Source organism: Herpailurus yagouaroundi, unplaced genomic scaffold, assembly GCF_014898765.1.
Source record: "Herpailurus yagouaroundi ecotype Mexico unplaced genomic scaffold, PumYag 165, whole genome shotgun sequence".
NCBI lineage: Eukaryota > Metazoa > Chordata > Mammalia > Carnivora > Felidae > Herpailurus > Herpailurus yagouaroundi.
Window position 1 is genome coordinate 20,712,089 of NW_024412406.1, and position 25,375 is coordinate 20,737,463.

Below are 25,375 nucleotides of genomic sequence, written 5' to 3' on the forward strand. Positions count from 1 at the left end.
TTCTTTGAAGCCCTACCTCTCCCACTCTCAGCATCCAGAGGTCTTGCAGCAGTGGAGGAAGATTTTAAAATCTGGTACAAATCGACTTTCTGAAAATTTGATGTTTGTGGTATCCTTTGTCTTCTAATATTGGTAAAGGCATGGATCACATGTAATTATATTTGCACTGCTTGTACATATGTGTTTTTGAAAATGTGTGGAGATTCTGGTTTAGGTGGTTGACATTATCCTCTAAGCCCAAGCATAATTTATCTGTGTTCTCTCTTATTAATAGAGATTTATCTCTGTTCATAAGCAACCAAGCAGCTCCAATTCATTGATTTTTCATTCTTCCTAATACTCTATTACTTTTTCAATTTACTATCCATTCTTTTCTAGGTCATTTACATTGCATTCAGTATTTCAATATTACCAAAAAAAAAAAAAATGCTGCAAAGAACATATTTGTATCTATGTTTTTGTTCACACATGCAAGGAATTTTCTAGGGTGTATACCTGTTTGAAAAGTGCTGGTTTACAGAATATATGCCACTTTACCTTTACCAGATATTGCCTAACTGCTCTCAATAATGGTTGTAATAATACAAGTCTAATAGGAGTGTTAAAGAATTCTCATTTTCTACATGCTTTAATTATTATTTCAAAGTTTACATTCTTGCCAATCTGATGGATGTGACATATTATCTTAATTTTTATTTCCCCAATGACTACTGAGGGTTTGGTTTATCTTTTCATAGTCTTTCCCTAATTTTCTTTTGGGATGCTGTCCTTATTGATTTTAGTTCTTTGTATATTCTAGAAACAAACTTTTAAAATTCTGTATTTTATAAATATATTTTCCAAGTTTGTGCCTTATCTTTAACTTTCTTTCTTTTTTTTTTTAATTTTTTTTTAACGTTTATTTATTTTTGAGACAGAGAGAGACAGAGCATGAACAGGGGAGAGGCAGAGAGAGAGGGAGACACAGAATCTGAAACAGGCTCCAGGCTCTGAGTGGTCAGCACAGAGCCCGACGTAGGGCTGGAACTCACGCACCGTGAGATCATGACCTGAGCCGAAGTCGGACGCTTAACCGACCAAGCCACCCAGGCGCCCCTTTAACTTTCTTAAAGTCACATAAAAGTTTCAAAATTATAGCATTGTCAAATCTATTATTTTGCTCCATTAACATTTGCATTCTTTTATGGTTTATAAAATCCTTCTGATCATCAAAGTCATGAACATATGCTCCTATATTTTCTTATCGAAGTATATTTTGCTTTTCACATTCACATTCTTATCTATATGGAGTTTATTTTTTGTGTATCATGACAGGTAATAATTTTTCCTCTGCGGATGGTTACCTCTCCGACACCTCAAATTCATATTTCCCAAGGTTCCTCCTCTGTTCAAAAATTATGCTCAAAACTAGCTGAGCACTTAAGGCCTTTCATAATGTCTTTAACCACATCCTTTGGGTTTATCTCTTCACCACACCCTTCTACAGGAGCACTATTTTCTTGTCGAAGCAGATTACTTATTGCATTCACTCTTCTTGAAACACGCCAAAACTATATTCTTGCTCTCTCCACAAGTTGTGTTCTGGTCCTGTCTTTTCTCCTTAAGAAACGGCAAACTTCCTGTAAAAAAAAGTCATTGTCCAATTCACCTTTGCATCCTCAATGTTCAGTACTGATTGCGTAGACTTTCAACACCCAAGAATTTTATTCTGAATTTAATTTGGCCCTTGGAGTTGGGCACTTGCACCCAGTACAAACCATATCTTCGTATTTGGGTGTTCGCACAGAAAGCAAAAGGTTTCTGTCTCTTACCTAGTTTCCCACCCTAGTTGATTCTAAATCTCTTCTGAAATTTTAAACAGACACAAAATACTTTTAATGCCCAGGAGCCAAAGTGATCATTTCTGGCCTTGTGTGTAGGGCCGGCAAGTCTGTGGCTGACGCTAACAGTGAAGGGGACGTGCCCCTTTGCAGGGGATGCCAGGGGGTGGCCCCTCCTTAACCCACTTCGGAGCTGAGGCCACACGCCTGGGAACATGTTCACATCCATCGTCCTTCCCTCTTCCCTTTGTTTCCTCGGGCTGCCTGGACCCTGAAAACACATAGCAGGATGTGGAAATTACCTCTGAAGTCACAGTCTATCCTTCCATGGAACGCTGGAGTGCCCAACCCAGCTGCCAGCACTCCTAAAGTCAAGGTCTGGCCTTTCAGGCGGCAGCGATGGTTGGTTGGCGCAAAGTTCTCAGACGAATTCTCAACCTCTCGCCCGGCCCGCTTCCTGCTTGGTTACAAGACTCGGTCTGGCGGAGACTGGCAGGTTCCCCCTCGAGAGCCTGGGCTCCCTTACCCGGGACTGAAGGTCACATCCATAGAACAGTCGAAAGGAGGATTCCGTCCACCCCGGGCCCGCACAGCAGCTTCCGGTGTCTCCGCACGGGCCGCCGGGCAGAGGCGCCGGCCGCGGGACCGCAGGCGGCGGAGCGAGGGCCGAGCAATGGGACGCGCGCGGCGACTGCGCCCCCGGAACCTTCCGCCCAGGCCCCGCGGCCGCCGCGCGCGCCGGAACTGCATTTCCCACAGGCCTCCGCGGCGGAGCCCCGCCCCAGCCCACCGCCCCCGCCCCGCCCCCGCGCGGTCCGGGGACCGCCCACCCCGCCGCCGTCGCCGTTGCCGCGGCTGCCGCCCGCGGTGCCCTGCCAGCTGTGCTTTTGAAAGGCGGCGGGAGGCGGCGGGCGCGATGGCGAGCCTGGGGCGCCTGCTGTGCGTGCTGAGCCTGCTCCTGTGCTGGGCGGCCAGCCCCGGGCTGTGCGCTCCTCGCGCCTCCACCTCCGAGAAGCCCATCATCGGTAAGAAGGCTGGGCGGGAGCCGCGGGCTGCGGCCGGGTGTCCGTCCTTGGCACTTCCCGCCGCTGGGCTCCAGCTGCTGCGTCCCGGTTTGGAAATACCCGAGTCCAGGGTTACGTTGGGTGGCTTCATTTGTAGCACGAGTAAGAGCCGAGCCAAGACGCCGTTTGGATCGTGCCGAAATACTGCTGCTGCCTGCTGATTCAAACTCGTATGGCTCTTGAAGTTGGAGGGGAGGAGGGTGCGCTGGGAAGAATCCTGCGGATTGTTTTCTTTTTGGTACATAGCTAGGAATTTCTACGAACTCAACAAACTGTATATGCGTTATGTTTATTACAGCTTCACGGAGCGAGGGCGTTGTTTCAAGGTACAATGCATTATACATACAAAAATCGAATTGACCAGATAATGAAGAAATTATGGTATAGTTTGGATTTTTGTCATTCTTCAGCACCGGAGGGCAGCAGTGGCTAGTAGAACCCTAATGTCAGTTCTTTTTTTTTTTTTTTTTTTTTTTTTATTTAAAAAAAAATTTTTTTTTTCAACGTTTATTTATTTTTGGGACAGAGAGAGACAGAGCATGAACGGGCGAGGGGCAGAGAGAGAGGGAGACACAGAATCGGAAACAGGCTCTAGGCTCTGAGCCATCAGCCCAGAGCCCGACGCGGGGCTCGAACTCACGGAGCGCGAGATTGTGACCTGGCTGAAGTCGGACACTTAACCGACTGCGCCACCCAGGCGCCCCCCTAATGTCAGTTCTACTGTGTGTGAAAGTGAAGCTTGTAATTTTTCATTTTCAACTAATTTATGTTTTAAGAAGAGTAAAATCAGTTTGCCTTGCCCAAACAGACATTCAAGGAGAAAGCTATCCAGGAAACATCAATCAGCCTAGAATTAAAATTTACCAAAAGCAATTTGTGTCAGACAATTAAGATTGACTTTATTTTCGAGGTAGTATTATGCCATTCAAACTCTTTTATCTTCCGGGAAGAGGAACAGCATATTCTGTAACTAAAGAGAGAGTAAATGAGTATTTTTTCATATATACTAGTAGTGCTCAAATTTTGATGTTTTTATTTTTTTTAATGTTTTTATTTATTTTCGAGACAGAGAGAGACAGAGCATGAGCAGGGGAGGGGCAGAGAGAGAGGGAAACACAGAATCAGAAAAGCAGGTTCCAGGCTCTGAGCTGTCAGCACAGAGCCGGACACGGGGCTCGAACTCACAAACCGCAAGATCATGAGCTGAGCCGACGTCAGTCGCTTAACTGACTGAGCCAACCAGGAGCCCCTCAAATGGGTTTCATATCAATATTTGGAACTTAGAATGCCTTATTTCATAAATTGGGTGGTTTCATAAAATGGTGGCTAGAGTCTCCCAGGAGAATTAACTCAAAATAAAATTCTATGTAGTGTGTTGAGAATTGTGAGTACACAGAGGAGGCAAAAGGGAAAAAGAGGGGGACTCTTTTCCCTCTCCTAGAAACAGTGGTAATTCGGGGTTAAATATAGAAAAAAGGGCGAGTCTGCTTTTGGTCACATGAATTAAGACAGAATAACTGAGCACCTACTGTGTGCAAGGCATTGATTGAATGCGGAAGTGCAAAGGATTCAAAGACGAGGAAATCACAAACGTTGTGAGATGGTCTTAAAGTATGGGTGGAATTTGGGGGGACTTACATGTTGAGGGACTTACGTACGACCTGAGCTTCCTCCCATAGATGGGAAAAGTGAATATGTGGGTAAAGGGGCAGGGCAGGGGAGAAGACGGTGGAACTTACCTGTTCTAATATACATTTCCCCTTCTTGGTACTTGTGTTCACCTGTCCCAGACCCTTTTTTATGGCACCTCACCTTGCCTGCCTTGTACCGTTCTATTCTCCCATTTCCGATGACACCCCCGAATTCTTTCCCTACCACAGTTCATTTTCCTCAGTGGAAATAATCCTGCCTGTCCACAACAAGGAGGACAGTCCTAGCGAACACATTCTGGTATCGGGCACATGTTAACTGAGTGCCTGACAACTTTTTGCGAGAAGCTGGGAATACAGGAGTGATTGATGCAGGGAGCCCTTCCAGTCAGGTGGCCCACAGAGACCGTGAAGGTATTCCAGGTGGTGAAGCAGCGAGTGATGCTGTGTTGTCCAAACAGACATGTTTTGCTGTGTACTGGATGCCAGTACCTTTCTGAGGCTGAGGTTTCAGTGATAAGAGGCAGCCTGGGGGGGAGGTGGGGCGGAGCGCACAGGGTCTTATAGAGTGGATGAAAGTTTAGGGACCCAGTGACTTAAACAGGGGGAAACTTAAACAGGGCTCTAATCATACGGACTCCTTGCAATGTGATAGGCGCCCACTGGACTCAGGGCCTTTGCACGTGCTATTCCCACACCCTGGATCCCTTTTCTTCCAGATATTTGCCTATGGTTTTCTCCCTCATCTCTCTGAAGCCGCGGCTCAAATGTCATGTTCTGCCTTCTCAGAAAGGGAGGATCCTCAGGGAGGATTTACCTGGCCATCATATGTAAGAGACCGGCTAGATGGGACCTCTGGATAGATGGGACCAACTCCTCCCCCTCTCCAACACACACCTTCTTTTTTTTTTTTTATTAAAAAAAATTTTTTTTTCAACGTTTATTTATTTTTGGGACAGAGAGAGACAGAGCATGAACGGGGGAGGGGCAGAGAGAGAGGGAGACACAGAATCAGAAACAGGCTCCAGGCTCTGAGCCATCAGCCCAGAGCCTGACGCGGGGCTCGAACTCACAGACCGCGAGATCGTGACCTGGCTGAAGTCAGACGCTTAACCGACTGCGCCACCCAGGCGCCCCTCCAACACATACCTTCTTACTCTGCTCTACTTTTTCTCCTTAGCATTTACCACCAGCCATCAGACTTTATATTATAACCTTTTATCTTGTTAGTGATTTGTCCTCTCTTCTCTCCCTTCCGCACACTAGGATTAAAGTCCACAAGGGAGGGATTTGTGTTTTGTTCACTCATGTGTCCCCAGCACCTAGTTCAGTGCCTGGTAAATATTATGATCCAGTAACGTACCGAATGAAGAAATGGATGACTGAATGGTGATACGATCAGATCTCTTTCCATGTGGAGAATAGGTTGGAGTTGTTGCGGGTTGTTTAAGAAGGGATACAGACAGGCTTTTTAAGAAGGTATTATAATCAGCCAAGATGTTGGTTGCTTAGATTACCATAGTGTTGCTGATTCTGGAGCTATGTGGAAAGAAGGTATATTTCCACTGCTTTATTGTCAAGGAAACAATGTGTCTTTGAGTGTGTATGGGAGGGGAGGGGCCTCCTTCTAGATTTAAGGATGTGAGATTGATTCTGGGTTGTGTAAAGGAGGCTGGTGCTATTGTAAACCTGCTTTGGGGCTCCTTTGGTCTCCCTAATTGAGGTGAGAAAGAGGCTGCTACTTGAAACTCCTATCAGCCTCCTCTTGCTCTTTTCTCAAAGTTTATGGATGCACGTATAGAGGAAGCTTGGTGTTTCATTCTGGTAATTAAACAAGTAAGGTAGTGGTGTCTTTACTCTGATGTGCTTCCGTTTCTGAGTAAGAAAAAGAGGAAATTGCTTGAAACTAAAACTGTTTTCTCCCCCACCCTTTCTTTCTCTCTTTCTTTTTGTAATTTAGGGGTATTAATGCAAACGTGCAGTAAGGAAATGAAAAGCCTGGGAAAATACTATATTGCTGCATCCTATGTAAAATATCTGGAGTCTGCAGGTGCAAGAGTAGTACCAATAAGGTATGATCCAATATTTTTACACCATACAAATAAAAAACTCCTGCTTTATTGCGAATTATCGTCTATCTCAAAAATTCATGTTTCCTTTGCTATGATTGCATCATTTAAATGTGGCAACATTGCACCTGATTTTTGCCACAAATCTAATGCTTAGGGTCTCTCATTAAATTGTTTAAAGTGTGAATAAAGCTGTATTTACCAAGCTATTAGAAGTCTGTCATATGCATTCGGTAAAGAACAAAATGACAGTTTCCTATACTCCGGAAAAGGTGGTATTTGGAAAGTAATGGAGTAAAAGGATCTAAAACTTAACCAGCTTTATTCCATCATATTAGGATATGGGAACACTTGGGGAATAAAAGAGGGTTTTAGAAGATGACTTTTAAAATACCTTCACACTCTGTTTTAAGGTTTGTGAATGACTAATACAGCATAAATTACAATATAAATTACAATTATTCAGTATAAATTACAATTATTACAGTTTCTTTTTTAATTTTTTTTTTAACGTTTACTTATTTTTGAGACAGAGAGATACAGAGCATGAACAGGGGAGGGTCAGAGAGAGAGGGAGACACAGAATCTGAAACAGGCTCCAGGCTCCAAGCCGTCAGCACAGAGCCCGACGCGGGGCTCGAACTCACGGACCGCGAGATCATTTCCTGAGCCGAAGTCGGTCGCTTAACCGACTGAGCCACCCAGGTGCCCCACAATTATTACAGTTTTAAAGGAGCTACGTTACTTTCGGTGATGTAATGGCCTAGTAAGACTAGAATGACTTATGTCATATTTTGATTTGGAAAGAACTGAATTTTTTAACAAAAGCTTGTAAGTATCTGTAATATTTTTTCACCCCAAATTAGTGTATTTTACAATCTTCTGGCACTCTTACCTATCCATCATAAGTGACTTCACGCATAAAACACAGCTGTTTGCTTTGGGCAGCCTGTTTTTGTCATTAATTTTACGTTAAAAAGTTGTAACAAAGAAAGCTACTCTTCAAATAAAACACTAATAATCAAAATGCAAGCATTACAGCTGAGAGAGTTGTACCACAACGTGGCTTTATGTTTAGCTTCATGAGGGTCATCTTCTTGCTTGACCTTTTACGTTTAAGTGCCTCTTACCCCTTTCGCTTTTGGCACTTGTCTTTCAGTTTTTATTATTTTTATTTTTATTTTTTTAAAAATTTTTAAGTTTTTATTTATTTTTGAGACAGAGAGAGACAGAACATGAGCAGGGGAGGGGCAGACACAGAATCCAAAGCAGGTTCCAGGCTCTGAGCTTTCAGCACAGAGGCTGACGTGGGGCTCGAACTCACAGACTGTGAGATCATGACCTGAGCTGAAGTCGGACGCTTCACCGACTGAGCCAGCCAGGCGCCCCTGTCTTTCAGTTTTTAGTAGCAGATCTAATTTTTTCAAGTGAGATCTTATTTGGAACCTAGATAATACCAGAGTTTAAATTTTTTTTTTTTTTAACGTTTACTCATTTTTTTGAGAGACAGAAAGCGAGCAAGCAGGGGGCAGGGTGTGGCAGAGAGAGAGAGGGAGACACAGAATCCGAAGCAGGCTGCAGGCTCTGAGCTGGCAGCACAGAGCCCGACGCAGGGCTCGAACTCACGAACTGCGAGATCCTGACCTGAGATGAAGTCGGCTGCTTAACTGACTGAGCCACCCAGGCGCCCCAACACCAGAGTTTTAGAGCCGAGGAGGCTTTAGAGAGTCTTCAGAACACAGTTTCAACGTTTTCATCACCGAAGCTTTCTCCGCAAGTGGTTTTTTAGGACATTAGTGCTGATCACCTGGATGGGAGGTAGGAGAGACAAGAGGCAGGTAGACGAGTTCAGAGACCGTTGAGGTAGGCTATGTGTGAAGTGATGCAGGCTTGGCTTAGAGTAGTGCTTGCTGTAGGACTGATGGGTAAACATTCTCTAAAAATATCAACAAGATTTGATGACTAATAGAATGAAAGGGCCCAGGGGGGAATAGTCAAGAATGACCAGTTTTGAAACGGGGCAAGTTTTGAAACTTGGGGAAGTTTTGAAACTGAGGAAGTTTTGAAACCTGATGACTGGGAACAGAATACTGGCATTTATGACGGAGTCACTGAAAGTGTAACTGTCAGCACATAGGTTAATTTCCAGGTTGGGTTCCCAAAGTTCATTTTAAGGTGTATCACTCGCAATTAGAATCATAGAGTCCTACAAAAGCAATGTGATTCATGGCAGCTAAATTTCCAGAGTGACCTACAGAGGATTGCCTAATGTAGAATGGGACTGAAGTGGCCACACTGATAAGGTTGAATTTATTTCCGCATTTGGGATGCTGGGGGTCAACTTCCGTGGCTTAGAAGGGATAAGGAGGAGGATGGGAGACCCAAGGAAAATTCCAGAATAGGCAAAGGGGTTTGTCTTTGTTGTCCTCTGCCTTCTCAGGTGCCTGGTGCCCTGAGGTTATGCTAAATCCCCACTGGTGGAACCCACGACCAGCGTCCTCCTGAAGGGTAGCATTGGCCCCTTTTGATTAAAAAATTTGTTTTGTTCACACAGCGTTTTATAACATTTTTAAACATTTACAAGTCAGAAGCCTTTGTGAAAGTCTGAATTTCTGGCCTTCTTCTCTCCCCCCCGCCAAGATAATGATATGGAGCTGACTTCAAATAAAACAACATTGGCAACAAGGCCTGTCACTCCTCTTTGTGCCACTGAAACTGTGTCATCCACCATCATTTTCAGGCTTAAGCCGTTTTCTTTTAGTTAACGAGAGAGCAAACTAGTTCATATCCTATTGAGAAGGTCTTTCGTTTCCAGAAAGTATCACAGCATGCAAGCAACATCTATATTCAGAGAATATGACCTGGCCTGTTTTTGCTGTCTGGTCTCTGAGGCACTTGAGTTCATGACACTTCTTCCCCTCCTTCCCCCAACAATTAAGCCCCTTAAAAGTAATTACTTGGGTCCAAAAATTCAGTCATGCACAATATGGGAGCCATTTATTTAGAATTAATGAAATGACTGAAACCAGCATGCATGGCTAGTTGGTAGAAGTCCCTGGAATGTAGCTGAGTGATCTAAATCCATTCCTGTGAGGATTGTCTGTCCTGGTTTAAACATCCATGGGGAAGATTCTGGGTCCTGACTGTTTGGTTCCCTTGTCATTGGCACAGTCTGGGGAGATTGGACTGGCAGGGTGCTGGGAATGCGGACTCACATTTCATCCCCCTGCCGCTTCCCGAGTCAGGGCCACTTGCCCATGTATCCTTCATCTAAGATAATGTTAGGCACCATTAATATCACCCACCGCTTTGTAGCTCTCTGCTGGGAGGAGGATTATTATGAACTTCTAAAGAGACCCGGACTGGCAAGGCTCATTTAGACTTTGAGGAAAACCCAGCACAACAAAGCACAGCCAAGTTCCGGGCATCATAAGTGTGTTTAATAATGGGAGAGGTGTTCTAACTCTTCCTTAAACTTTCCCTGGGGCAGAAATGGACTGTGGTTGACATTTGATCAGAAACCCACTTTTGTGGCTGATGGAGAGGGCGTTATGTCTTGTTATTCTCTTACAGAACCAGAAGACTAATTAACGTAGGAACGCTGTTGCAGGAGTTTCGTAATCACGATGCTCTCTTCTCTTGTTCTTGCATTTTGTGAACTTTTGGAAGAGCAAAACCCATTTTACTATGACCTAACTAAATTTTCACAGATTAATCCCATCACTTTTTCTGGAGAAAGGGGTAAAATCGTCAATAACGTGGTGATGTTAGGAGCCCTTACGCGGGGTCTGATGAAGGGAGCTTCAGAATAATTACCTGGGCAAATTGCACCGGTCCACAGTGGTGTGCGTGTAGTCTGTGCCTAGATCAGAACTCTTCTGACTTTTGAAAACACAGTGGTCTCCAGATCTTTGCAGTTAGTGGTGGGGGTGGGATGAAGAAGGGACTTGACATTTATATGTGTTGTTTTTTATCTGCCCAAACTGCCTGTAGTTAAGGTAGGCATATTCATAAATCTTTTTATTTAGTCTTTATATAAAACTACTGAGTATCCTTACGTGTGTTGATAGTTTCCAGCTAACAGAGAAATTACTGGTGCCCAAATCTCTTGGTCTTTAAAGTTTTACATACTAACACACACTTCACAACATTAAGTTATATTGAGACCACATGGAAACACATTTACTTGTCTGATTAGCAACACAGGATATACTTACAGTATGTGATTTTCATGTAGTTTGAAAAAATATCTCTAGGAAGGGAGAGAGAGACTGCCTAGCATTTAAGAATTATTTTTCTTTCTTTTTTTTTTTTTTTGTTAATTAATGTGGGGGCTTTATTTTCAGTCTTTTTTCTTTAAGTTTTGGAAATGGATGTTTTATGATTGTTTTTGTTGTTTTCAGACCTGATCTTACCAAAGAAGAGTATGAAAGGCTTTTCCGGTCTATTAATGGGTAAGTTGAAGCATTGATTTGATATAGGGAATCAGGTGGATGTCCTCTACTTTTGCAAAAATACACGTAAGTATACATGTTTCAATGTAACTATCTTATAGTGGTGTAATGGTAGTTTTCTGAATTCCGTTTCAGGAATCGTTTTGTTGAGAGTTGAAAAAGTACTGCAGACCGAAAGTGGCCTAAGAAATAAATGCTACATAGTAGATACATTTAGGTCTTTTTTTTTTTTTTTAAGTGTCACATAATCTTTGTTCCTTTAATGCTTGTCTTTAATGTTTTGAAGTCACTTTGAATGGCATGGCATACTGCCTGCTCAGGGGATTTAGAAGTTCTAAGTCTGGGGAACGGAATTGGTTATCTTTCAGAAGGTAGTTCCAGGGGCTCCTGAATGGCTCAGTTGTTTGAGCGTCCCACTTCAGCTCGGGACACGATCTCACGGTTCGTGAGTTCGAACTCTGCCTCAGGCTCTGTGCTGAGGCATGGAGTCTGCTTGGGACTTTCTCTCTGCCTTTCTCTCTGCTCCTCCCCTGCTTGCTCACCCTCTTTCTCTCCCTCTCAAAATAAATAAACTTAAAAAAATGAAAAAAAAATTAAATTCTCATGGATATTTGCTTCTAGCCCATGTATATTTTTATGACCAGTTTGTTCTTTAGGATTAAAAGTAATTCTCTATGAGCCAAAACCAATTCACAATCATGGGCCTGCATTTGATTTTGCCATCACTGATCCCCTGAATTTAAACCTAGCTGTGCCTGGAATTTTATCTCGACTTGATTTCTAGTTTTGTATACTCTCCTCCCCTGCCCTGCCTATTTATCCTTAATTTGTCTATACTCTATCTCAAAAGCAAACTTGTTTATTGAAGAAATTGCAGGAGAATATGCACAAAAGTATTAACTATGGCAGTTTGTGAATGTGTGGGAGTGTAAATATTTTATCTTTTTGCTGTAGTTTCTTTCATTAATGATACTGTTACTTATATGGTAAGGCAAAATTTATTTAAGTTTTTTTTTTAATGTTTATTTTTGAGAGAGAGAGACAGAGAGACAGAGAGAGTGCGAGCGGGGGAGGGGCAGAGAAAGAGAGAGACACAGAATCCGGAACTGACAAAGGGCCTGAACCACGAGATCATGATCTGAGCCAAAGTTGGACACTTAACCAACTGAACCACCCAGGTGCCCTAAGGCAAAATTTGTTTTAAAGTAAAAAGAGTTTATTTTCAGTGGGGCGTGAGGTTGAAATGCACCCACTTTTATGTCGTTTCAGGATCCTTTTCCCTGGAGGAAGCGCGAATCTCAAGAAGTCAGGTTACGCCCTCGCAGCCAAAAAATTTTACGACTTGGCCATACAGGTAGATATCGTTCATCGTTTATTATACCAGATGGGTTTTTGTAATTTTCCGTGAGGATAATGCTTTTTTAATCGTGTGGTGGTACTTCCTTCACAATTTCCCTGGCTCGTCCCGCTTTACCTTTGGAGCTGCCAGCTCCAAAGTTCGTGGCAGCTGTCACCTGTTTTCTGTGTTCTTCTTTTAGTTCTGGCCGGCCCAGGGAACCAGAGTCTCGCAGACCGGCCCTCTATATCGGTGCTCATTAATATGATCCAGGTCCTTATCTGGGCTTAGTAAGCCGTTTCGTGTCTTGTGAACCAGGCATTGTTCGTATGTTACTAATTGTCATCTCCTCTTGAAAGCTCCTCTCCGTCCTATTTGACCTTGAGCGGTCACCTTAGACTCCACAGTGTCACCAGGCACCAAAGCCTCTTGATTCCTTTCTGATGTCTCACATTGGGCCCACCTCTGCACCATACTTCAGATCTTTACTGTTTCTCTCCTGAACTATAATCTTGCTGGCCCTGGTATCTCCCCCGGCCCTTAAACATTTCCCTAAAAGAACTGCCTTTAGCATCCGAGATACTTGCTTAAAGACTTTTAATGGTTAGGCTAGGTAATCTGTAGCCTATCATAGTCTTTGGGTCAAGACATGTAGTGTGTCCACAGCCCCACTTTTCCAGCTTTTCCTTATGCACATAATTGGAGCCAGGTTGGTATTCCTAGCATATGTTCTGTGTCCTCCTACTTAAAAAAATTTTTTTTAATCTTTTATTCATTTTTAAGAGAGAGAGAGAGGCAGAGAGGGGGACAGAGATTCTAAGCAGGCTCCATGCTGACAGCAGAGAGCCCAATGTGGGGCTCGAACTCAGGAACCTTGAGGTCATGACCTGAGCTGAAGTCAGAAACTTAACTGACGGAGCCACCCAGGCGCCCCTGTGTCCTCTTACTTTTAAATTGGTTTAGTCTGTTTCTTTCCATTCTATCCCCAATGCACAGTTTGGCTGTGTTTCCAGACTAAGGTGCTACTCCCCTTCTGTAGAAGTTGCTTTGCCAACTCCAATTGGAGTGGTGTCCCACTCCCTCTTAACTTTTAGAGAGTTTTGTTGTAGAATAGTTCAAACATTTACTTAGCTCCAACTCTGTAATATGACAGGATCTGTGACCTTCAGGAGCTTATATTTCAGAAGACAGACTATGTTGAGGTTAGCTACTTATGTCTCTTCAGATTTCACAGTTCTAACACCTTTTGAGGCGTTCCTCATTTCATATCACATGCTACCCTGTACTTAGTACATACTCAGTGGATATTTTTTTAAAAAGGTGAACAAAGTGGACATTTTGTAATGTGAGTGATTTAAAATGCATTTGGGAAATACATATGGACATTATAAATTAGTCATTTTTTCCTTTTGCGTACGGGGACTCATGTAACTAGCTTGTTCAATTAAAAAAAAAAAGGAAACACATAATCCATACGATCCAAAGTCTACTTTTTTTGTAAAGTTTACTTTTATTTATTTTGCGAGAAAGATAGAGAGCAAGCAGGGGAGGGGCAGAGATGGAGACACAATCCCAAGCAGGCTTTGCACTGTCAGTGCAGAGCCTGATGTGCAGTTTTGAACTCACGAACCATGAGATCATGACCTAAGCCAAAATCAAGAGTCAGATGCTTAACTGACTGAGCCACCCACGTGCCCCCTGAAAGTCTACTTTTTAAAATGTAATTAGCTACCTGAAGATTTCAAAGCAAACGAAAATAGCTCAGCCACCTCGAACTGATTTAGCTACAGCTCCTGGGATCCACAAAGCCCTCCCCGAAGAAGCCTCGAGAAGCGAAGTCTGTTAGATCTGTTCACTGCTACTCCGTGTCGTTTGTTCTGCTAGGCTTTGTGGAGGATCCACAAAAAATAAAAGACGTGGTCCCAGCAAGCAAGGACTTAACATTTAGCCGAGAAATTAATTTGGTACTTATGGACACAGAGCAGTTAAACCCTCTTTTGTGTTTACTATAGATGCAGTATGACCCTTCAACTTGATGTATGCAACTCTAACTTCTAAAAATAAAATTTGCCAGACCTGCGTACAAAGTGTTAGAAATCCTACCTTGGGATGGAAAGTATAGGAATTAATGTAAATCTGTATTTTTCTTAGCGAGGAACAGGAAAAAAAAAAAAGGGAAACCTTAACAATTTCCTCACTTAAAACGAGTGACTGTTAGGTTGTATTTTACAATGTATGCAGGAAAATCACTGCTTTTAGAAAAGTTGCAAAACTCATGTTGGTAATATCAGTACATATGGGTTCAATCATTGCTTAGCCAAAAAAAATTGAGTTGCTGGAAGTCTTTCTCCCCATCCATGCTAGTTGTTGTGACTCCTTTTGAAGAAGCTCAATACATTTGTACTTCGTTAGTTGACAACTTTCACTTTATGCAAATTTATTTCACTTTTGCTTGGCCTTATTCTTTTTTTTTTTTTTTTAATTGTTTTTTTTTTCAACGTTTATTTATTTTCGGGACAGAGAGAGACAGAGCATGAACGGGCGAGGGGCAGAGAGAGAGGGAGACACAGAATCGGAAACAGGCTCCAGGCTCTGAGCCATCAGCCCAGAGCCCGACGCGGGGCTCGAACTCACGGACCGCGAGATCGTGACCTGGCTGAAGTCGGACGCTTAACCGACTGCGCCACCCAGGCGCCCCTGCCTTATTCTTAACTGACCATTCATTCCTTTCCTTCCAGATCGTAGCTTTCCCCTGATTTAAATCTGATTTAAATCATGCAGCTATTACTATAAATGCTTAGATAATGGAGGAAGGACTTCAGAGCGTGTTCCAACCAGACGATCATCCAAAGCAACAAGATTTGTAGAAGATGTATAAATGGGCGTTTATCTAGCATTACCTTTGGTGGTTGCAGTCTCTGATTGTTACCTGTGTCGGTTAGTAGCCGCCTGGCAGATGTCAGTCTTTTTCCCAGCGCGGCTGAGGTTGGATAGTTTGACTCAACCTGAATTATTATATAGGAGCTTGGTCTGAGGAAAGATGAAGTGGTAGCCTACTTATGGATCCTGGAAAGTTCTTTAGAAACCCAAGCACGACGTGCCTGTCTCATCATGACAAACCAAATGTATAATTTTTGTTTCGAAAAGTTGAATAAGCTTAGTTTTCTCTTCCACTCTGCAAAGAGTTTCGATGATGGAGACTATTTTCCTGTGTGGGGCACATGCCTTGGATTTGAAGAGCTTTCGTATCTGATTAGTGGGGAGTGCTTATTAACGCTCACGAAAACGGAAGGAGTTACGATGCCGCTCAACTTCACCAAAGGTGAGCACTGTCTTTTCCAGCCTTTAAAAGATATATATTACCTGGGCAGGATGCGTACGTAGCACGTATCCACGTCGGAAATGCTCATAATGTTTACTGATTCTTAAATGATTTACACGAGCTGACGGTGTGGATGATCGCTTTTGTACTGAGCTGTGAAGATGGCTGGAGGAGCCCTCATTGCCTGGAGTGCTCCTGGGACCGTGTGTGATTAAGACCTCTGAGGTCGGACCCGGGTTTGAGTCCTACTTTGTCGCGTTTGCCTTGAGGCATGGCTTAACCTCTCTTGGCTTTCATTTCCTGATTTTAAGGGTTTTCCTCTTACGGTCGTTTGTGAGGATTGAACAAGACGCTGCTTTCCAGGTACTGTGTGAAACGCTTTCAATACAAGTCTCGTAAATGTTAGCTCCAACTATTATAGTACAGCACTGTTCCCTTGGCCGTGTACTCTGTTTGAATCCCAGCTGTGGTGTACTGCAATTCGATTCTGGTACCGACCACCCGGAGTTAGCTCAGCCTCCAGTTAAAGGTTATCTCCCCAGCTAGACTGCCCTTATTTCAAGATACACCAGCCCTAAGTCACATCCGCAAGGCCACCCAGACTACTCGCCAACTGGCCACAATTTTGAGGATTCCCATGACCCTTCCTGAGGTTCAGTAATTCACTAGAATGACTCTCAGAACTCAGGAAGGTGCTGTGTCTGCACTAACTTTTATTATAAAGGATACACACAAGGTGACATCTGGGGAGGGAGTGCAGAACCTCTGTGTCCTCTCCCTGTTGAGTCACATCACCCTCCTGGCATGTCAGGAATTTTTTCCTGGGGTTTCATTGCGAAGGCAAGATTGATTAAATCGTGGGCTGTGTGACTGTACTCAATCTCCAGTCTCCCTTCCGTCCCTGGAAGTCAGGCTGGTTCAAAGTCCTAACCTACTCTAGTCATGTGGTTGACCTTTCTGATGACCAGCCTCCTCTTGAAGCTGCCTAGGGCCCCACCAGGAGTCACCTCATTAGCATTACGAAGACTCTCCTATTTCTCAGGAAATTCTGAGAGTTTTAGAAGCTGTCAGGAACTCAGGGCACAGAACCAGGCAAATTCTTTGTCATACCACTCTGTGTAACTACATAATGATTCTTGTAGGTTATCTGATCTCTGGAGCCTCAGAGTTGAGTGCCGTCCGCTGTCTTGTTCTCATAAGGATTTTGGATGGAAAGCAGTAGTTTTATACATAGAACCCATCGAATATTCTATATTTTTCAAAGTTCTTTCTCACATTATCTCACTTAGTCATCGTAAGAGCTCTGTGGGAAGCACATGTATTAGGTCAATCTATTTTGGATGTGTGTGGTGAGAACCCAGTTTATGAAAAAAATGAAGGGTGCCTTACTTGAGTGCCTTTTTATTATCTGAGGTGCAGGGATTCTCTGAAGCCATTAGCATGCTGAGTGAGAGGCTTCATTTAGGGAGAGCTGGCGTCAGGGCCTTGCATATCATCAGAACTTTTTTATCCTTTTGCTGGTGTTTGAGTTTATGCATCAGACTCCAGAGCCTGGTGTGAGGTCAACTGCTCTTTTCTGCTCTCTTTACCGAGTAGAGATTCCTTGGCCTGGTCAATGTTCTTTTCTACGTTGTTGGTGTTCTTTTTTTTTTTTTTTTTTTTTTTTTTTTTTTTTTTTTTGGGAGAGGGAGTGAAAATGGGGGAGGGAGAGAGAGAGAGAGTGTGTCCCAAGCAGGCTCTGCACTATCAGCGTGGAGCCTGATATGGGACTCGAACCCATGAACCTCGAGATCATGACCTGAGCTGAAATCAAGAGTCAGATGCTTAACCGACTAAGCCACCCAGGCACCCCTACATTGTTGGTATTTTTAAACCTTTTAAAGTCCAGATACCTTTAAAAATATGTTGAAAGTTCTGGATCGTTTCCTGAGAAAACAAAAATATGTTCGTGTGGTAAACTGTACCTGATTTCAAGATAACTCAAGTTAAAATTCTCTGCTTACTCTATGGCCAGCCTGATAATGATAATATTGGAAGGATTTTAGTTATTCATGTTACAATTCTGTAAGAAAAATACTTGATTATAGAACATATTTGAATTTGTGTGTTAAACTCATTTTGTGCTTGTCCAGAAAACATATGTGGAAATGATGTGTTTTGCTTATCAACTAGGCATCTTGATTATGTCTTAATAATGGCCTCTTTTTGGCTGTTAGATCAGTGACTTTGGTGGATTTTATTTTGCCTGTGTTTAAATCATTTCTCTTGTGCTTAAATTATTTCAGGTGCATTCCAGAGCAGAATGTTCCAGAATTTTCCTGCTGACTTGTTGATGTCATTATCACTGGATCCTCTAACTGCAAACTTCCACAAGTGGAGCCTCTCCATGACGGTATCACATTAATTAACAATGAAATTAATGCATTTAGATTAACTACAGAAGTAATTATTTTGTTTTATTTTTATACTCTAGAATTTTACGATGAATGAAAAGTTAAAGAAGTTTTTCAATGTGTTAACTACAAATACAGATGGCAAGACTGAGTTTATTTCAACCATGGAAGGTATATATCATGGCACATACAAACCTTATGTTTCTATATATTATTTTCATTTTATAGTTCTTTTATGAATTATAAAATCATGTTACTTTGGGGTGTGAAGATAGGAGCTGGGGCATTTTTGGAAACCGACTTTTTCCAAACGAGTTGTGATTTACCTGGGTCCTCTTCGAGAATGGGGTCAGGGAAATGGAAAATAAAGAGTAAGGGGAGGGTAGCTAAAGATAGAAATGGAGAAATGACTTCTGTTTTTAGCAGTGTTGTAGATTAAGCACCATGATAGATTCTCCCGCAGACAACAACAAAAAATATGATTCACATTCAGAAAAACATCTTCCTAAACACAAGTACACCCCACTCTCCCAAAGTAGAACCTTCGTATGAAACTCTTAAACCAAAATGGCACAAAGCAAAGAGTATCCCCCCACTTTCCAAAAGTTCGCATTAAAGCCACCTTGGTTTTATGAGGGACTTGCATTAGAACCTATTTCCGCTAAGTGAAAGAAATCCGAAGAGGACTTTTACTTTCATGAAGAAACGCCATTGCTGTACTGACCGTAAGTCTCTCATAACCGTGAAGTGGCACACGTGGACTTCTGGAAAGTGGGGGATACCAGTATATTGATGAAGTGACCGTAGGGATATTCACGCCGAAACCCCTGGGAGTTAAATGGAGTACTTTCTTGTTTTCATGTTTAATTTATTTACCTTTGAAGGGGTTGGGGGATCGGGTCAGAGAGAGAGAGGGAGACAGAGAATCCCAAGCAGGATCCGTGCTGTCAATGCAGGGCTTGAACCTATGAACTGTGAATGACCTGAGCCAAAATCAAGAGCTGGAGGCTTAACCAACTGAGCCAGCCAGGCGTCTTGGAATACTATTTTTTTTTTTTAATTTTTTACATTTATTTTTGAGAGACAGAGCACAAGTGGGGGGGGGGGGGCGGCGGGCAGAGAGAAGGAGACAGAATCCAAAGCAGGCTCCAGGCTCTGAGCTGTCAACACAGAACCTGGCACGGGGCTCGAACCCATGAACTGTGAGATCATGACCTGAGCCGAAGTCGGATGCTTAACCAACTGAGCCACCTAAACACCCCTAGAGGAAACTGCATTTATTCCAGACTTGAAGGGATTTCCATATGATGAGACTTTAAGGAAAACGAGCAGTCAAAGCCAAAAAATCACTAATGTGCAAGCAAGGACATGCATGAGAACTTACAGAAACAGTAGGCAGTCTTTGAGTCAGTGAGGCTGTGCCACATGAGAGGCCAGGGTCCTGGAGTGGAATGAACTGAAATAAAGTGGATGTAGTTCTTATTATTCAAAGATTGGTCTTTTTGCTGGCTTGCTCTTGGGGGAGGTCAGAGGTCCAAGGGTTTACAAACAGTATCTGGGGAATTGTGGGGAAGGTTGGTCAGCCTAGTCTGAAGTCTGAACCTGTTACCTTCTCCTTAACACTATTTCCGTCCTCTGTTTTTTTGCTTTAATGATAACATTGGCATTTCCCAAACCATCCCAGGTTAGAAACTCGGATGTTGTCCTTGACTTCCTGCCCTCATTCTCCACATCTAAAAAATATGTGCAACATTCTGTTCCCCAAATGCCTCTTGAAAATATTACCTCCCCTGCATCCAGCTTAGCCCTGGCCGACTTCTGTGTTAACCACGTTCTACCTAGACTCCTCGGTAACCTCCTAACTGTCCACAAAGTCACTTTCCAGGTGGCCTCTGATGACCCCTCTGAAACACCGATTATGAAGTTAGGAACCTTTCCACAGAGACATAGTTTAGGCTGAGACAAACTGGCTTATGTAAAAGGACACCAAAAATGCACAGCATGGTTCATTCTCATATGATTACATTATGGGAGGAGATGAAAACACAGCATGAGGTAGGGGGAAAACAGACCCATTGTGGAAGAAACTTGTGTCACTAATCACACGCGGGCACCTGACTGTTGAACTGGGTTATACTCAGAGGTTCAACTATTTCACTCTTCTCTGATTACCTAGCAAATCATGCTACAAATTGTAAAAGGTTGAAAAACCAGTGAAATGTACTGTGAATGTTCACATTCTGAGCTGAAATTCTTTTGTCTCTGAGAGAATGAGCGCAATTTTACCCTGACACTGTGAATTATAAAATAATGTTTTACCTAGGGTGTAAAACATAATTGTAAGTAACATCTTAGAGCATTCTCACCTCACTTACTTGTTTGTGTTCTTCATGCAGGGTACAGGTACCCAGTATACGGTGTCCAGTGGCATCCGGAGAAAGCACCTTACGAGTGGGGGAAGTTAGAAGGTATTTCTCATGCTCCAAATGCTGTGATGGCGGCGTTTTATTTAGCAGAGTTCTTTGTTGCTGAAGGTAATATGCGGGTATATAACTTTATTAGTCTACTGTAGCTTTGGAGGAAACTGCCCTCATCTGAACTTAGTATACTCTCTTGGCTCTGTAGATGTTCTGTAGGTTGAACTTTAAAAAAGATTAAATCATAGGAAAGCCCTGAAATTGAGATATTAGACATTCAAATAAAATCAGGACAGTTATTTCAGTTAATTATACAATCTAAAGTGCACTTAACTAGGGGCGCCTGGGTGGCGCAGTCGGTTAGGGGGCCGACTTCAGCCAGGTCACGATCTCGCGGTCCGGGAGTTCGAGCCCCGCGTCAGGCTCTGGGCTGATGGCTCGGAGCCTGGAGCCTGTTTCCGATTCTGTGTCTCCCTCTCTCGCTGCCCCTCCCCCATTCATGCTCTGTCTCTCTCTGTCCCAAAAATAAATAAATAAACGTTGAAAAAAAAAAAAAGTGCACTTAACTTTTTTTTTTTAATGTTTACTTTATTTTTCTTGGGTTGGGGGGAGGTGCAGAGAGAGAGGGAGACAGGATCCGAAGCGGGCTCTGCACTGAGAGCGGAGAGCCTGATGTGGTGCTCGAACTTACAAACCGCAAGATTATGACCTCAGCTGAAGTCAGATGCTTAAGCGACTGAGCCACTCAGGCGCCCCAAAAATGTGCTGAATTCTTGAACAACAGCATGAAGATTGTTGAGTTCTTTGTTTTTCTTTCTTTCTTGAAGATTTTTTAAAAAAATGTTTTCCCCGTGAGTCGTCATTATGGGAATAATGCTTTAATTTTAACATTCTCTGAGAATTAGATGTCATTTTTCTAAGAAAATTACATAAATTGAGTATATACTCATCAGTCTTTGATTTTAAGGCTGCCTGTCTGCAGGCATTGGCACATTGGAGAAAGTTCATGGGCTTTTTCATGATGAAAACACAGAGGCATTTTCATGCTGTTATATTTACGGGTAAAACTGAGAATTTGGTGGTAGATGCTTAGGTTCCAGTTGAGTGACACAGCTATGGGACAGAGCTACAAACACAACTTGCAAGGGACACGGCATACTCTGGTGAGGTGTGAACTCCAGCCCATTGTGTTTGCACCCTGTCTCCAAGCTGCCCTATGTTTTTATCAGCCCTCCTGCCCACACTCATGAGTAAAGTACTTACCTCCTCAGTTCTCTCCGGTTTAGAATTATGTTCAATTGAATGGGTAGTTTCATGACAAAAACTCCGAATTAAAAAAAAAAAAAAAATTGTCTCCTGTGCAGTGCTAATCCCAAGTAACATTTTCCTGTTGCATATTCAGAGAAAATGAGAACGGCATAGGCGGTTTGTTGCAGCATTATCACGTGGCAAAGCTGTTTATTTTATCTTCATTTCCCAATATCCTTCTTTCTAAAAATGCCACAAAGCCTATATTTATTTTGACTTTAGGAGAAAGTCTGAGCCTTCACTGCTTCTCATTCAGACTTCAGCTCACTTTTCTTTTTTTTTTATTTAAATTTTTTTTTTAACGTTTATTCATTTCTTTGAGTGGGGGAGGAGCAGAGAGAGAGGAAGACACAGAATCCAAAGCAGGCTCCAGGCTCTGAGCTGTCAGCACAGAGCCCAACGCAGGGCTTGAACCCACGAACCACGAGATCATGACCTGAGCCGAAGTCGGAAGTTTGACCGACTGAGCCACCCAGGCGCCCCCAGACTTCAGCTACCTTCTTTGGTTTTTTTTTTAATTAAAAAAAATTTTTTTTAAGTTTATTTATTTTGAGAGAGAGAGAGAGAGAGCCAGGGAGGGGCAGAGAGAGAGAGGGAGAGAGAGAATCCCAAGCAGGTTCCATGCTTTCTGTGCAGAATCCAGTGTGAGGCTCGAACTCATGAACCGTGAGATCATGGCCTGAGCTGAAACCCAGAGTCCAATGCTTACCTGACTGAGCCACCCAGGCGCCCCAAACTTCAGCCAACTTCTGTGTTCCTCCTTGTTATCCCCGTTTCTGCCTTGCCTCTCACTTCTCCATACGCCTCAGCTTTGCCAACGTCTCCATTCTCTTCACTCTTGAAGCATCTCAAGAAGATAGACCATGAAAACATCACAGTATACAATTCTGTGTGGTTACTAGACTAGGCTTCTTGCGTGCTCGGACCTTGCCCTGTTTATATTTCTGTCCTCAGGCCCTGCAGCAAGTCTTGCACACAGTAGGCCCTTTGTAAGTGTTTGAGTCAGTGGGAGAGTGCGCCCCACACTGGATCTGGTGCAGGGCGAATACAGATGCTCTTTTTTGGTAGGTAGTGAATCAATGCTGTGTTATGTAGGGGAGTTCTTGTAAGATATTTCTCCTTTTTTGGTAGTATTTTCCCACTTAATAATGCTGATTATAGGAAGCCGTGTTATAAAGTAGCCTTTTGAAGATTCTATAATTTTTAAAAATGAACACTCTTTTTCTTGCAGCTCGGAAAAACAGTCATCATTTTGAATCTGACGTGGAAGAGAATAAAGCACTGATTTATCAGTTCCGTCCAGTTTATACTGGAAATATTTCCTCATCATTTCAGCAAAGTTATATATTTGATTGAAAGCCTGCCATGTGTTAACACAGGAATTTGGGATAATTCCACTATTAAACTGTTGCAATAACTTGCTACTCATGGCAATAATGGAAAGCCACAGAGATTCCTTTTCTATAATGTTACTGGTTCTGATTCTTCATTTAGTGTGTTTGAACATTTGTATCACATTTGAAAATTAATCAGTGAGACAGATAAAAAAATCACAGTGTATTTCATGGAAAAGATTTTATGTGAAACTTAGAGCAAAATAAATGTATTGAAAATCCAAATATTTTATTTTTTTCCTGTTGATTGTAGAAATAAGTACTGGCCCCCCCCCCCCCCCCAACCATCCACCCCATCCTTGCTGAAGACCCTTCTTAAATCTTAGCTCTAGTTCACTGGGAGTCATTGTTTGAGTTTCGGAAGTATTAGTGTGTGAGAGAGTGTGTATGTGAGAGGGTGTGGTGTGAGTGTGTGTGTACACATATATTTCGTCTTCTGTCTTTTCAGCTCCACAGTTACACTGCACACCTCCTGAAAGTTGAGCCTGTGTCTTGAACTTTTTCTCTCTCACAGTGTCTAACACAGTACGCCATCAGTAAAGACTTGTGACTATTGGTGAGTAAACTTTGTTTCCATGGAAAATAATTTGAAAGCTGCCCAACATTTTTTGGGGGTACATTTTAATCTATTTCTCAATCTGTACTTCCCTCTTCCATCCCTCAGTCCTGTACACCCTCGCCAACTCTGAAATTTCGGAATTCCTAGAGGACAACAAAAATAGAAGACAGGACATTCTGAACTGTTTTTGACAGACCGCGTCTATGCCTCTGTTCTCCTTAGTCCTTCAGAGCTGCTGCTGGAGTAGAAACATGGGAAACAGAGTGATTGGGCAAGGTGTTGTAGGAGCTTATGAATGACTTTAGGTTCAGAAAGATAAGGACAATAATCTGAAGATACTGAGGTAAACCGTAAGCTTTGAGCAATACATCCAAACAGAATATAGGGGTTGAGAGGGAATAACACATTTAGTCAGCTCACAGGATTTTAGGAGAAGTGTGGCAGATTTAGTTTCTATCCGTGAGCAAAAAGATTCTGGTAAGTCTTGTCAAATGTGCCATTTCTAGCTAATTCCACGTCTCTCACCACTAGAAAAAGGTGGTGACTGTTACCCTGCCAGGGTTCTTTCCAGCCCATTTGTATTGAAATAGAAATCTCCTTGTCTCTGAAGTTCCTTAATCACGCTAAATCCTGACCGTGTCATTCCTCATGCTGTATCATCCCTCCTTCCGCTGTGAATGCTACTAATTGCTCCCAAAGGTTCTCACTGTGCTTCATTGATGATGAGCACACATATAAGAAAACGTAAACCATTATTTTTTTACTTAAATTCAGTTTTCCATTTTTCCATTTTTTTTTATTATTATTATTTTTTTATGCTAGACTCACTATATTCCAAGGATGGGATCGCTTTCAGAGTTGACAATATCCCTGCCTTTCACATACTACTGCCTGCCAGAGGCTTGGCAAGAGGCCCAAGGGCAAGTGAGAAGAGCGGTCCCATCCAGGCAAGGAACGTCTGTTTCTTGTCTAGCTTGACGTAAGACTGACCGAGGGCAGCCTGACATTGCTACATCAGTGGAGGCAAGACAGGACAGATTAGAAATGCCTGTTGATGTTAGGAAAGCCCTAGGGGGAGATAGATAGCTGCCCCAGAGGGCTGCCTGATCCATCATGTGGAGCTCCTGGGAAGAGTGGACTGACCATCTTGGGTTCCAGTGGCCGGAGACATGGAGGCTAAGAGATGGGTGTTGCCACCCATTGCCTTTGCATTCTGTAAACTAGAGGTGACACTGTAGTTGGAAGACGGATGTGTAAGGGCCAATACACAGGCCCAAACAAGTGGCTCAAGCCCAAGGATCAGTAGATCTCCGATAACCACACACCTGAACTTGTCCTGTGCCCATTATGAGAGTCACTTAAAATCAACATGTCAACACCATTCTGGCCATCCAATCTCGTGCAATCCTGTGAAAGGAATATTGTGCTTGCCAGGCGGCCCTCATGGAACTGAAGTCTGGCCACAGGACCTGGACAATTGCATAGGAATGAATCTGAAAGCTGCCCAGGGCACCTCGTTGCCTTGAATGAGTGGGGTTTCGCTCATTCCTGAAGGGGAGAACTGGGAGTACAGGCCCAGGCGGGTCTGGC

The 25,375-nt window shown here is 43.0% G+C and overlaps 1 protein-coding gene across 1 annotated transcript; it reads left to right on the forward strand.

The window, feature by feature from the left end:
• The first annotated feature begins 2,642 nt into the window (after positions 1-2,642).
• GGH (gamma-glutamyl hydrolase) lies at positions 2,643-23,451 on the forward strand. The gene is made up of 9 exons (XM_040487716.1): positions 2,643-2,845; positions 6,494-6,605; positions 11,006-11,056; positions 12,326-12,410; positions 15,576-15,714; positions 18,000-18,106; positions 18,188-18,278; positions 20,504-20,641; positions 23,064-23,451. Exons 1-9 carry the CDS (start codon positions 2,737-2,739, stop codon positions 23,186-23,188), a joined length of 957 nt encoding a protein of 318 aa, XP_040343650.1. The 5' UTR covers positions 2,643-2,736; the 3' UTR covers positions 23,189-23,451.
• Positions 23,452-25,375: the final 1,924 nt, after the last annotated feature.